This window comes from Pipistrellus kuhlii, unplaced genomic scaffold, assembly GCF_014108245.1.
Source record: "Pipistrellus kuhlii isolate mPipKuh1 unplaced genomic scaffold, mPipKuh1.p scaffold_m20_p_15, whole genome shotgun sequence".
Classification (NCBI taxonomy): Eukaryota; Metazoa; Chordata; class Mammalia; order Chiroptera; family Vespertilionidae; genus Pipistrellus; species Pipistrellus kuhlii.
This window is the reverse complement of record NW_023425460.1, coordinates 11,525,170-11,539,233: the sequence shown is the minus strand read 5'-3', so window position 1 is coordinate 11,539,233 and position 14,064 is coordinate 11,525,170. Positions and strand designations below refer to the sequence as shown.

At 56.6% G+C, this 14,064-nt stretch overlaps 1 protein-coding gene across 1 annotated transcript; it reads right to left on the bottom strand.

Moving 5' to 3' along the window:
- Positions 1 to 454: 454 nt before the first annotated feature.
- TACR2 (tachykinin receptor 2) lies at positions 455 to 13,625 on the bottom strand. The gene is made up of 5 exons (XM_036438270.2): positions 12,550 to 13,625; positions 8,103 to 8,297; positions 5,297 to 5,450; positions 3,716 to 3,912; positions 455 to 671 (listed from the first exon to the last, which is right to left on the bottom strand). The coding sequence occupies exons 1-5, from the start codon at positions 12,939 to 12,941 to the stop codon at positions 455 to 457; spliced, it is 1,155 nt and encodes a 384-aa protein (XP_036294163.1). The 5' UTR covers positions 12,942 to 13,625.
- Positions 13,626 to 14,064: the final 439 nt, after the last annotated feature.

Below are 14,064 nucleotides of genomic sequence, written 5' to 3'. Positions count from 1 at the left end.
CTCGGATTGAGAAGATCTGGCAACAGTGAGCTCCCATGACCACATGGCAGCGCTTGCCCAGAGCTGACCAGCTGCTGTCCTCTTCGGATCCCTCTGTCCTCTCCTTTTCCACAGTCCCCACTACTCCCTGTTACCCAGCACTGGAAACCAGTGGCCTTTTATCACCATATTTGGCAGTTCTCGTTTTAGATTGGGTCCAGTTACACATTATGTTTATGCCCCAGGAATGCGTCTGAGCTGGCAACTCCTGGGTTAGCCGTGCTAGCTCAGACTGTCTTCGTTGATTCCTATTGGGTCCCCTTAAAGCTAGCATCTGCTGTGGAGTTCTCAGACCCGTCTTGTTTTTCCATCCACAAATTGAAGGGTGAGGCAGGGGCCAAGTTTTCAGAGCTGCTCCCTTGACCCGCTGCTCCTCGGAGGGTGTCGGCCTCACCCCGCAGCCAGGCACGAGGCTTCAGAATTCGGTGAGCACCCCCTCTTGGGGACCCCCCACCTGCCCACTGGCAGCCTCAGATGGGGCCACGTCCCCACTGATGAACAAGGTCTCTTTAGTGTGGCACCTGTTGACCCTCCTGGAGAGGGAGCGCGTGTGAGTCAGCTCCATCTTGTCCTCCTCGGTGGGCGTGACCCAGGGGCAGCAGCGGAAAGCGATCCGGAATCCAGAGCGAAACCTGGGGAGTGGGGGGCAGAGAGGGCAGCTTGAGCGGGGGTTGGGGGTCGGGGGACAGTGGCCCAGCTCCCCTGGAGGGAAGTCACTACCTCTCTCCCAGGAGCCACCATTGCTCAGGGGCCCTCTTTCCAGGAGACAGAGTCTTGAGTGGGTTTGATCTTTTGAAATGGTCAGTGGTGATCGGGAGCGAAGTCTGGTGATGGAAGCGGGTGACCGAGCGGAAGCACACCCTTTGTTATAACCAACAGACAAAAAGCAACAGAAACTATATAGAAGCAACAGGTTGTCTTTTTTGGCTTGCTCACTGACTTCTAAAGGGGTGTTCATAGGAGTCTTAAAAAAAAAAATTGGGGCTTTGGCAATGTTGGTGGAATAAGGGTGCTCTCCCAAGAAAACGGACGCTTGGAACTATGAAATTCGGGTACGTTGGCATAAAAAATAACTCTCTCCCCGGCATCACCGAGCTGTCACTAGAGATTCACACACACAATGGGGATGAGAGGAAGCAGGTCGGGAGCGGGAGAAACAGCTGGCACAGAGAAGGAGGAGAGGAGGAGGAGAAGTCGATGAGACCCTGCGTGACTGCCGAGAGGGAGAGAACTCCCGTCTGACCCCGGGAACCACACGGCACCACGATCCAGAAGAGCAGGCCTGCCTTCTGCTCCTCGCCTTGCAGCTCTACGGCACCCCAGGGCGTGGCCCGACAGATGCCTCTGTTGTGGGAGCTTGGTGACTCTGCCCCTTACACCCACGCCCAGCACGTCCCTGCCTGAGCTAGCCACCACCCTCCCACACCCCTTCCTCAGCGTCGTCCGCATCTCGGTTCCTGACCACTGACGGCTCCTTCCACGTCCTTCCGGTTATTCAGGCCAAGAGCCTGGGAGTCACCCATGGTCTCCTCTCACATGCCACCTCCCCTCCATCCACTCTGCTGGCTTTGCCTTGGCAATGCCCAGACTCACCATGTCTCACCCCAGCCTAACCCCCTCTGTCTGTCCCTGGATGATGGCACTAGCCTAACCATCTCCCTCCCTCCCTCCCTCCCCAGGCCTCGCTGTGGTCCACTTCCGGCACAGCTGCCAGACTTGACTCTTTCCAAAGGGAAGTCAGAGTGTGCCTCCTGGGCTCAGCCCCTCAGGGCTCCGGGGTCAGAGTCCCGGCCAAGTCCTCCCCTTGTCCCCAAGGCCTCTGCCTAGAACTCCTCCGCAGACAGGGTCCCCTCAACCCTCAAGTCTTTGCTCAAAAGACTCCTCCAGAAGGCCTACCCTGACCACCCTGAAAAAGTGTACTCCATGCCCACTACCTGTCCCGGCCCTTCCTGTCCTCCCTCACCCAGCCCTTGTGCTTTCTCTTTCCCGTGGGCCTTCCCGCCTGATGCCTCATGCACTCACTCTGCTTGCTGTCCTGCCCCCTCGCTGGAATGCCAGCTCCCTGAGGCGAGGAGCGTTATTTTTGTTCACCGGGTCTTCCCCGGGCCTGGGACAGTGCCTGGCACACACAGCCCCGTGGTGAGCACGTTCTCAACAAAGGTTCCTGCCAGCAGCACCAGCGGCATCCAACACTGAACGACTCAGAACTTATCTCAGGAACTTGGGGGAATGGAGCCCTGGCGGCCGTGTCCTTGGGGAGCAGACACTGAGCGCTGGTGGCCCCTCGTGTGACAGCCCCTGTCTCCCAGTTCTCCTGCAGGCTGCCTGCCAGAGAGATGGGTGATGCGGGGATAAGATTACAGGCCTTGGAGAGACATGGAAGGCTGGGTCCCCTGCTTGCTGTAGGAGTTTAGAAAAAAAAAAGCCATCTTTCCCGAGACTCAGTTTTCTCATCTGTAAAATGGGAAGGAACGCCTCCCTCCCTCTATTATCTGCTTACCCTGCAAGAGACAATGGAGGGCCCTGCCACCCATTAAACACTCAAAAGACTACGTTTTCTCACGTCCTCCTGGCCTTCCCCAGGTGGGCAGGAGTGGCCTGACATGGACAGGGAGGTGACAAAAAGGCCTGAGCAAAGAGGCCCGGGGCTGACCTTGCCCATGTCACTCTCAGTGAAGGTCAGACTCAGTGTCCACCTCTCAGCTCCTTCGGGGTTTCTGAGGCTGCCCGGCCCCCTCTGCAAGTGGGACTCCTGGTGCCGGGGTCTCTGCCCGGCCCAGCTCCTCCCGCCTCCCCGAGTGCCCAGCACCAAGGCCAGCCCGTCCCCGGACTCTTTGCTTCCTCAGCGGCACACAAGTGGGAGAACCAGGTGGTGTCAGGGAGACTTCATCCTCCCTGACTGTCGCTGCCAAAGTCGCATCCCAGCTGCCCCCTATGCCCCGGGGGCAAGAAATGCACCGTGACCTGCCCCGGGGGCAGACCGCCACCCCCCCCCCCCCTCCAGGCTTGGCTCTGGGTCTCCGGTCGCGTGCTCCCCGCTGCTTGGTGCGCTCCTCGCCCAAGGACAGTCCTTGGCTCTTCCTCAGTGCAGGAGCGCTTAAAAGTGTCAGAGCAGCCCAGCCAGTATGGCCCAGTGGTTGAGTGCCGACCTAGTCACGGTTTGATTCCTGGTCAGGGCACCTGCCTACGCTGTGGGCTCAATTCCCAGTGTGGGGTGTTCAGGAAGCAGCCGACCAATGATTCTCTCTCATCATTGATGTTTCTCTCTCCTCTCTCCCTCTTCTGACATCAATAAAATGTATTTTATGAAAATGTCAGAACAGATGAAGTCTTTTACTTGGCTCCTTCCTTCCTCCCTGTCTGTCCTTCTGCCTCTCTCTGCCTCTCCCCCTCCCTCCATCTCTCTGTCCCTCCCTCTCCTTGTTCCAGATGTAACCTCAGCGGAGAGAGCAGGAGCAGACACAGGGTGAGGACAACGGGCGAGGCTTTGGGGAAGAGGGGGGCTCACACCGGGAGGAGGAGGGTGCTGAGGGCTTCCTGGGAGGGTGGCGATCCCATGTAGGATTAGGGGGCACAGGAACACAGGGGCGCAAGCTCAAGCTGCTCAGGGAAGGCCAGATGGGGCCGGGCCGTGGGGCCCTGGGGGCTGAGGAGAGGGGCCGGGGTGAGGACCCACCTGCGGTTGAGGCAGCAGTAGATGATGGGGTTGTACATGGTGGAGCTCATGGCCAGCCAGAAGAGCGCCAGGTAGACCTGCTGAATGAACTTGTGGCAGTAGATGTCCTCCTGGAAGTTGCCCAGGATGAAGTAGAGGTGGTAGGGCAGCCAGCAGATGGCAAACGTCACCACCACCACCACCATGGTCTTCACAAACTGTGCGGGGAAAGGCTTAGGTCACTCCTCACCGGGAAGCCCGGGCCCCAGTCCTCCCCGGGGCGGGGGGGTGGCGTGCCCCCTCTTGCCAGTCTGGGAAGCCCTCCTCAAGCAGGTCCCGTCCTCCTCTGTGGCCTTCGTCCCCTGGAGCATCCGCTGCCCAGACGGTCCTGGGCCTCCGTGCTGGGGCTTCTGCTCAGCCTGGGCCCTCTGCCCACCCTGCTGTCCTTCCTTTGAAACCCTCACTCCTCAGAGCCCGACTGAGTGGCCACTTCCTTTAACAGGCGTCCCGGGTCCCTTGTGGATGAGACGGACTCCTAACCCCATCCTTGGGGGAGTCCCTAAGCCAGCTATGGGCCTCCAGTCCCGCGGCCCGCCCCGGGGACGTGTCTGCCACAGCCCTTCTATCCTTAGGTGCGAGGCTCCAACCTGGGACCCCGGCCTGTGCCCAGGGCCCAGCTGACACCCCCGCCCCAATGGCTGGCTTCAGCAGGTGCCCTTGAGCACGGCTAGGCTAGTACCCCCTGAGGGATGGCAGATGGAGACCAGCTCTGCATGCGGAGGAACACCCCAATGGTGTCCTATATCCAACCTTCTCCCCAGATTGCCTGGACATTTCCCAATGGTATGAGAAGTCGGGGCTTCAACCTGGTACATGATGTGATGAACCTATCACTGCCCCTGCTGGCCTCACGGGAAGTGGGCGAGGCAAAGAGGAGCTCCGAACCTGCGTCAGGAGCGTGGGGGCCCGAGCGGGAGGGAGGAGGGGTGACATGGCCCTTCCTTTGGAGACTGAGGCGGGGCAGCAGTCCTACCTCCGTGATCCCTGAGGCCTGCGGTTCCAGCATCAGAGATTTCTGGGATCCCCAGCAAGGAGCCTCCTCTGGCTCTGCGGGACTTCTTAAGTTCAACATTCTGATTACTCAGAGGTGTAAGATTTTACTGTCATTCTAAGGTTCTTGGAGGCATCTGAAATTCTGCGGGGCTTTAGGGTTTCCCGATTTTCCTAACATTCTGGGAAGTCCCTTTGTCTTTAGCTGAAGTCAGATTACCCTAGATTAGGGGTGTCGAACTCAATCGGAGAAGGGGCCAAAATCTAAAATCCAGCCTAAATCGCGGGCCGAATGGTTTACTGAACAGTCATAAACTGTCATTGTGATGGAAACGCAGTGGAGTGCAGTGATGACAGTGCAGTGCGGGCCACATTGCAAGGCCTGGCGGGACGAATTTGGCCTGCGGGCCTTGTGTTTGACACATGTGCCCTAGATTCTATTTGGACTCTGGCCAGGACTTGTGGATCCTGTGCTCTGCGGGCCTTGAGCCCAGAAGAGCGGCTTTGGGCCCTGCCCCGCCACTCTCCATCCATCCCTCCCCCACAGCCCACCTTTTTCTTGGCCCGCAGGTACTGGGAGTTGGCGCCGTGAGCGTGGTACCCGGGCACCGCGCGTCTCCACAGCGTGAAGCCAATGACGCTGTAGGCGAAGAACATCACGGCGAGGGGCAGGAAGTAGATGAGGGCGATCACTGCGAGGTGGTACCTGGAGGGAGAGCCACAGCGGTATGGGGATGACTCCAGCCAGCGCCGGCACTCAGTCCCCCGGGCCCCGCAGGCCACCCGGGGCGGCCTCCGAGGCCTTGGCTTGAGTTAAGGAAAATAAATACATAAATAAAGGCAACGTTAGCTAGCCCCTGTGCGCGCAGTAGGCTCTTGCTGCTGCAAGAGGGAATAGACAAGTGCCAAAAAAAAGGAGTAAGTAGGATCGAAAAAGGTAACCAAGTAACACATCTGTTTAAAATTTTAAATGTTATTAAGCACAACGGAGGAAGTAAAATTACGTATCCGCCCCCATCACTATGAACAATTCGGAATCTTTTCTTCCAGAGTCGTATGTGTACACGTGTTGCCTGAATCGGGGTTGGAACCCATCATTCCCAGAGAGCAGGTGCTCGGTACCCTCTGTTCCCACCCGGTTCCCTTCTCAGGGGGGAGAGGCCCGCAATAACGCGGGGGAACACCGCCTCCCAGTGGCCAGTCCCGGAATATTCTCTCCATCCCTCCCTCCCTGAGCCAGAAAGTGGGAAGGCGTCACTACAGGACCGGCTTTGCAGCAGCGAGTCCTTCTGAGAAGGTGGGGTGCAGGGCAGGGCCTGCCCTCGAAACCCAACAATCCCCAGGAGCAGGCTTCTCAGAGGAATGGCGCCTTCACCAATACTGAAGGCCACAGCACCGGCTTCTTCTGGTGGGTGCCCTGGAGCGATGTGGACCCGGAAGGGGTGGTTGGAGGACCGGTGTTAGAGGAGGTAGGAACTGGGCTCTGTTGCATGGTGACCTGGCAGCCCTCATCTCTGATCCTCATGCTTCGGGCAGCTGGGTCCTTGTTGGACTAAATCTGCCACCTCCAGGTTTGGGGTCATTTATCTCCTATTTATGCTGCCACATCCTGAGGCGCCCCTTCTGTGTCAGGCTTGGTGCTGAGGGTTTCTGTACATTTTCTCATATGTGCTCGCAACAACCCTTGAATGAGGTTCTTTCACTAATGATCCCCATTGGAGAGAGAGGGAGCCAGAGGCTCAGAGAGGTCAGGTGACTGCAAAGGGTCTCCCAGCAGCAGGGTCAGAGCAGGACTCTAAACCCTCAACCAGTTCCTCACCCTCTACAACCAGCCATGCCACGCTTGGCGTCAGGAAGCCACGCCATGAGGACTAGGCATAGGGAGGCCCCGAAGGGGAAAGGACTTCCCCAGGAACACCCAGCAGCTGGGCCATGCTGTTTGTTTACCCACCCCCACCCAGAGCCCTGGGTGCCCGCCTCAGCACAGGGAGGCACCAGGCACCTCCCCCCAAAACACCCAGAATGCATCACCCACCCTTCCTGCCTGCCTCAATACCCTGACCCGTGTGGCCCGAGCTTTTACAGTGCCCTCCCCCAAACACAGACCTACATGCACACATTCCTGACCATGCCTGTGTGCATACATGTCCACAAGCACACCCACATACTTAGGCACACACAAATGCTCACAGGCATGAGTGGGGCAGTGCACCTGCACACACAGTGTCACATGCACGCATGCACATCCTGATGGAAGTGGCAGAGTGGTGAGGGAGACTGGGCTCAGAAGCAGGACTGCCTGTGTTTAACTCCTTGCTTCACCCCTTACTAGCTGAATGGTCTTGGGCACATTACTTAGCTTATTAGTACCTCAGTTTCCTCACCTGAAAAATGGGAATAATAATAATATTCCATATCCCGCCGAAACCGGTTTGGCTCAGTGGATAGAGCATCGGCCTGCGGACTGAAAGGTCCCAGGTTCGATTCCGGTCAAGGGCATGTACCTTGGTTGCGGGCACATCCCCAGTTGGGGGTGTGCAAGAGGCAGCTGATTAATGATTCTCTCTCATCGATGTTTCTAACTCTCTAACCCTCTCTCTTCCTCTCTGTAAAAAATCAATAAAATATATTTAAAAAAATATTCCATATCCCATATCCCATAATGTTCAGAGAAGGAGATGAGTTCATGTATGGAATGTACTTAGAACAAGCCTGGCACTTAGTACTTGATGCTACTTGTAGTGTACACTCACCAACACATGTGTGTACCTGTAGAGAGCGCCTGGGGAGGCACATGGGCATTTCTTTAGTTATTGTCAGCTGAATCCAGTGGCGTAGGCAAAGCCACGTCCTGGAAACACGCTTTGCCAAAAGGCAGGTGTGTTGTCAGCTTGACCTTCAGCCCAGGTGCCAGGGGGTGGGTTTTGTTATTTAAATCCAGCCAAGCACCAGGAATGAATATGACTCAGGGCCCATCCAAGAATGCACATAATCTCCTTTGTCTTGACTTTTAGTAAAACTTCCTGTTTTTTGCGGTATAAAATAAACATGCTTTATGGGCTCAGAGTCACTGTTTGTGTCCCTGTCCACGTCAGAGGACAGTGGTCCCACCCGGCCCCTCCTTTTCCCTTCCATCTGTGTGTCTGTCTCTTTCATTTTCTCAATCCCCAGTCACCCCTCCTCAGGAACCGGATCGCTCTCTAACCGCGCTGGACGCGGAAAAGAGAAATATTTACATGTACCCACAGGCACCTCCTACACACACGTACATGCGTGTATGTGCAAGCACACAAGCATACGCATTGGTAGGTGTGTGCACATGGACACACACCCGTGCTCCCCCACCCCCAGGCCTTACCAGAGGAGCACCTTGCCACTGCTGACTTCGGGCCAGGCCACTATGCACTTGGTGGCTCCCTGGTCCATGATGATGGTGGAGTAGAAACACTGGGGAAAGGCGAGGGCCAGGGCCACCAGCCAGATGCCGGCGATAACGGCTCTGGTGCCAGGGGCTGAGAGCCGTGGCTGGAAGGGGTGGACGATGGCTATATACCTGTGAGCAGAGGACAGTGTAAGCAGTGGGCGTCTTCCTGTCCCACCGGCCCCATCCCGCTCCCCCAGGGCAGTCCCCATGCTACGGGTGACCCGCAGAGAGCCAGCTGGGCGGGGGGCTCTCCCACAGCCACATGGCACACTGTGGCCTAAACCCAGTCCAGCGCCTCCCTCTAAGAACGGACTTGCTCTCAGCTGCCCACAAGAGAGCAGTGTGGCCACATCGGAAGTCCACCTCTGGACATTTGTCTGAAACTCAGCCCTGCCGAGCCCCTCAGCCCTAGGCCAGTCCCGCTTCTGTTCAGAAACCTGAGCAGAGCCCAACAGTCTCCTGGACAGAGCCCACAGCAGTGCTGCGCCAGGCTCTGCAATGTGGAAATGCTCCCTAGAAGCACTGTCCTGTTCGGGCAGTTTTAGATAATTAGAAGTTAACTAGGCACATATGGCCACAGCTACGTTGTCGGACAGTGCAGGCCCAAACCGTTAAACAGAGCATTCCATGCTGGGGCACTTCCCAGCCCCCATGTCCCAGCCCCCGCACCTTCCCCGGCTCACTGGTGGTGGGACAGCCCTGCCCGTGTGACCCTCTGCGGGCACAGCACACAGGATCACAAAGACAATCAGTTACACTGAAATACCATCGTTAACACAGAAAACAAAGTCGGGGCATAGTGATATGTCCGCTTCTTTATCCAGCCTCTAAACAACAAGATCTACCAGCGGGCCTGGAAACGAAGGTACTTTTGAAGCAGTGACGGATGGGTGCAGGGGATACTTGAGATTTCTGCACAACAGAAGTACCTGTGGTACCTGCTGGTGGCAGTCCCCGGCCCGACGGGAGTCCCCGAGAACTGTGGTATCTGCCTACATTTGCAATTGTGACCCTTCCCCCCCTGCTCCAAATTCACAACCCTCCTATTTGTGCCCACAGTCCATGGCCACAGGTGTGCACCTCTGGATGAGATGACTATTGACCATCCCTGCCCACCCTGTGACACTGGCCTTCTCCCGTGCCTGCGGCCTGGCCCCGGGGCTAGCTCTGCCCTGCGAATGCCTTAGCAGGAGAAGTAGACCATGTTCCTCAAGGCTTATATATATATATATATATTTTTTAACCCTTCTGTCTTTTAAAAAAATATATTAATTTTTTATTTCAGAGAAGAAGGGAGAGGAGGTGAGAGAGAGAGAAATGTCAATGATAGCAGTGCCCTCAGCGTCCCGGTTCTGTCTTTTGCTTCAAGTGTTTGGATGGGACAGACCCAGGGATACCCCTTCTTCCAGCCTCCGGCCTCTCTCCTGCGTCTTACTGCTCTCCGCCATCAGAACCACCTGAGACCAGCCAGCATCCCATTTGTTTGTTTTTCTTACCTTCACTCCTTGTTGCCGAACAACCGTGAGCTCCCAAATGAGCCAGAATTATTCCACAGCGGTGGATGCTGTGGACAACCGCCTGGCCAGCCTGCATCTGCTAGTCCCCCTTCTCCCCGCCAGGGTTTCTACTTTGACCACAACGTTGTAGCTCTCAAGGGCGGGGGCCACTTCTTCCCCGAGTCGGCGGAGGAGAAGCCTAGGGCCCTGAGTGCCTCTTAAAGTTGTAAAACAAGCAGGGCGGCCGCATTCTCCTCCAGGACGCGCTGAAGCCTCCCCAAGGTGAGTGGGCAAAGCTCAGGACGCCCTGGGAGCCGCCCTGGCCTTGGAGAGGAACCTGGGCAGGCCCTTTGGAGCTGCAGGCCCTGGTCCTCCCCACGCAGACCCCCGTGACTTCCTGAGAACCACTTCCTGGGTGAGGAGGTGAAGCTCATCAAGAAGATGGGCGACACCTGACTCCCCTCCGCAGGCTGCCGCCCCGGGCTGGGCTGGGCTGGGCTGGCCAAGTACCTCTTCCAAAGGCTCATCCTCAAGCACGACTAGGGGCCTTTGGAGCCTTGGGGAGCCCCTCTGCATTCCCTTGGTGCCTGGCTGTTACCTGAGCCTCTCCCCAAAACCGTTAGCCATTCTCTTAACACTCTGAAGCCCTCTCCTGTGCATTGGACCAAATGAAACAATAAAGCTTTTTGCAGCCAAAGAAGAAAGAACAAGAAAAAGAAATAGACAATGATCAGCTGCCTCACGCATGCCCCCTACTGGGTCTCGGGCCCACAATCCAGGCATGGGCCTCACACAATTGAACTGTGACCTCAACCACGGAGCCACACTGGCGGGGCTCCTCGAGGTTCTTGAGGAATCTGCACCCCCCATCGAGGATGGAGGTGACCAGGGGGTCAGCGTGGGGGCTTCGGAGTCCTCCTGCTCTGGGAGGCGGTTGGGAAAGGGGAGCTTTTCCTCCTGGTCTATTATAGAGGAGCTGCCTGGGACAGAGGACCGGTTTTGCATGCTATTGATTACTTATTTATTATTTATTATTTATTATTATTTATTTAGCCCTTGCCCTGAGCTGTATGCCTTAAGGTCTGGGGCATGAGGTGAGTAACTGACTATACCCAAGAGCATTTCCGCCCCATCGTGGTGAGAACTCGCTCTTTGCTGCTCCTCACACACGCCCTGCATGCTCCTGCCGCGGGCCGTGGCTGCCGCCTGGAACATTCCTTCCCCAAGGCCGGTGGCTCCTTCTCTCGCCTCCCCTCTGTCTGCTCAAATCCCACCCTCACAACGAGGCTAGTTCTGACACTAACACTACAACCTGCCCCCACCCTAGCACCTCAGGTTCCCTTTCCCCTCCCTAATATTTCCCCGTAGCGCTGCTGGGACTCCACATGCCATATATGATTTATTCATGCATGCATGTATTATTCAAATTCTCACCAGGGCAGGTATTTTTATCTGTTCTTCCTTTCTTCCCCCTCCCCCCGCCAATGCCCAGAACAGTATGTGTACATAGTAGGCATTGAACATATGAATGAAGAAATGAATGGACAAGTCTCCACTCTTCCCACCCTGACCAGAGCCACCCTCCTCTCTCACCTGGATTACCATTCAACTGCCTCCTCCCTGGTCTCCTGGAAGTTTTAAAAAGGAAGTTTTTATGAGGTCACAGTTTCGGGACTGTTTTTTCCTGTTGCTGTATATTCCCAATGCCTGACACAGAGGACGCACTCAAACACTTGAGGAGTGAAAGGAAGAAAATCTTAGTGGGACTTTCAGTTCTATTTGTGTGTGTGTGTGTGTGTGTGTGTGTGTGTGTGTGTGTGTGAAGGGTCTTTTTTGTGGTGGTAGAGGTGTGTGTGTGTGTCTGGGTTCTGGCCACCCGGTCCTGCCCTTGACCTGCTGGCTGACCTCAGGAGACCCTGCACATCTCCCAGCCTCAGTTTCCCTGGATGCAAAATTAGAACGTGGGCCTCAATGAATTTTTTTTTTTTAAAAAAAAAACTTCTTTTTTGTTTTTGAGGAGTAGAAACACAAATTTCTCAAATGAAATCTTCAGAGAAACTCTATAAGGAAACAGCCAAGAGCAGAGACCTGAGAGGCTGCTGGGGGAGCTGGGCTGGGATGGGGCACCGTGAGCTGCATTGAACCATCCTGACCAGGAGTCTGCGCCTCCGAGGGTCTGGGCTCCCACTCTACCTCCCTCACGTCTGGTGTCTTTCCTCTGTTTCTTTTTGTTTGTGGTTTGTCTCCACCATACTCTCTCAGGGGCACACAGCCCCCTCCGCATTCACACTGGGCCCTGCTTGCCCCAGCGCCAGCTTTGCCAGGATCTCGTATCTGCCCACTCTTCACTCTCCCTGAGCCCCACGACCACCTCAGCAAAAGTCTGTCAGCAGTCCCTGGAAAATAATGTCTCCGTGTAATGACATGCTAACTGCATGCATATTAAATTACCTCCGTTTATCTCTCTAGGAGGAGGAAAACCATATGAGCAATTTCCTTATAGCCAAAGAAAGACACCACAGCAAAGAGCAACTGCAGAACAGAACACTCTAGAAAGTCCCGTAAGCACTGCCACTCTTGCCCTGCCTTGAACAACCATCTGCAGTCCCCGTTTCACTGCAGAGACAGAAAAACAGATCCCAAGAGGGGATGTGGCTCTGGGACGAGCCCAAGTCCCTCAGTGCATTGGTGACAGTTGACTCCCTGTGTCTAACCTTCACCTCCCCTGCCTCAGCGCCATGGCGCCCTGCCTTCCGGATGCTCGGGTTTGGATCTCGGTCAGGCTGGGAGGCAAATCCCTGGGTCTGGTCACCAGCCCTGTCCCAGCCCCCAGCAAAGCGAGCCGGCTCCCCCCAGCTTCTCCCACACCCCCCACCGCCTCTTGCCTGTCTGCGGCGATGGCGGTCATGGAGTAGATGCTGACGAACATGACCGTGACCGGGAAGAGGTTCTGGAAGTGGCAGAAGGCGCGGCCGAAGTACCAGATGTTGTGGCTGGCGTAGACGAAGTTGAAGACGGTGTTGAAGGCGGCCATGCAGAAGTCGGCCAGGGCCAGGTTGACGATGAAGTAGTTGGTGACGGTGCGCATCCGCTGGTGGGCCAGGATGATCCAGATGACCGTGGCGTTGCCCGTCACGGCCACCAGCACGAGGACCAGGTAGGCGGTGGCCCACAGCGCCAGCTGCCAGCCGGGCATGGAGAAGTTGGTGATGCCCGTGGCGTTGCTCTCAAGGCCAGACGAGACGTTGGCATCCGTCTCCACAGTGCAGGTCCCCATGGCTGCCTCTGGGCCGGCTCCTCAGCGCCTTCCGCACCCTGGAGCCCTGCCCGGATAGGCCATAGGAGAGAAATCCTCTGGGCGTGAGTAGACGGGGAGGGGGGGGGAAGAGGTGGGGTGCAAATCCAGGCAAGTCAGGGAAAGGGGGGTCACTCCCAAGTCTCAAGCAGAGATGAGTCAGGCTGAGGAAGAGCTGGCTCCAGAGCCACTGGCATTTCGGCTTCCCACGTCCCAGCCAGGCTTCTGCAATGCCACCTGGAAGTCCAGCGTCCGAAACACGGCTTCCAAGCAGGAGATTGTTCTTGCAAACGGTCGGTCGGTCGGTCACCCCTTCACTGCAGAGATGGCAAAACAGATTCCAAGAGGGGATGTGACCATGTGACCAGCCCAAGTCACCCAGGAAGTTGGGGACAAGCCAGGACTCAAACCCACGTTCCTCCTAATGTTATTCAGGAACCGGTCTGGATCAGAGGAACACGCACAGCAGCAGTCTTCGACTCCACAGGTCAGAGGATAGAGACGTGTCTCCCCGGGCTTCGGGGGGCAGCCGGGCTGCCAGCCCTCGGACTGCCGCCTTCCCTGCTGCTCCCCGTGTGGGGTGGGCGAGGGCCTTAGCAGAGGTGCTGCCTGTTCACGAGATGGGGCTCTGGCTCCCGCCCCTCGTCCCCACCCTGCTCGGATGGCCCAGCCCTGACTCTTGAGGAAACATTTGGGACTGGTTGCCAGGCAGGGAGAAGTGGGGTGGCGGGGTGGGGGCTGGCACAGAGGGCACAGGCCTGGGTGGTGTTTATGTTCAGCCCTGGCCGGGAGCTACATGTGGAAAGCGATCAGGAGCACGGACTTGGGAGCCAGCCTGGGTGAGAGTCGGCCTCAGTGATCCCAGGCAAGGGTCTTAACTTTTTGGGACTCTGGCTTTCCCAGCTGAAAAGGATGGGGAGAGCGCTCTGCACACCTCTCCGTACAGCAGGTCCTTGAAGAATGTTATTTTGTTCCGTGTTGTTTCATCGTAGCGCTGATTCTGTCAGTTAGCTTATGGCTATCGTCGGCAAACTGCAGCTCTCAAACCACATTCGGCTTTTTGAGTGTGGCTCTTCCACAAAATACCCTGGCCTGGGCGAGTCGA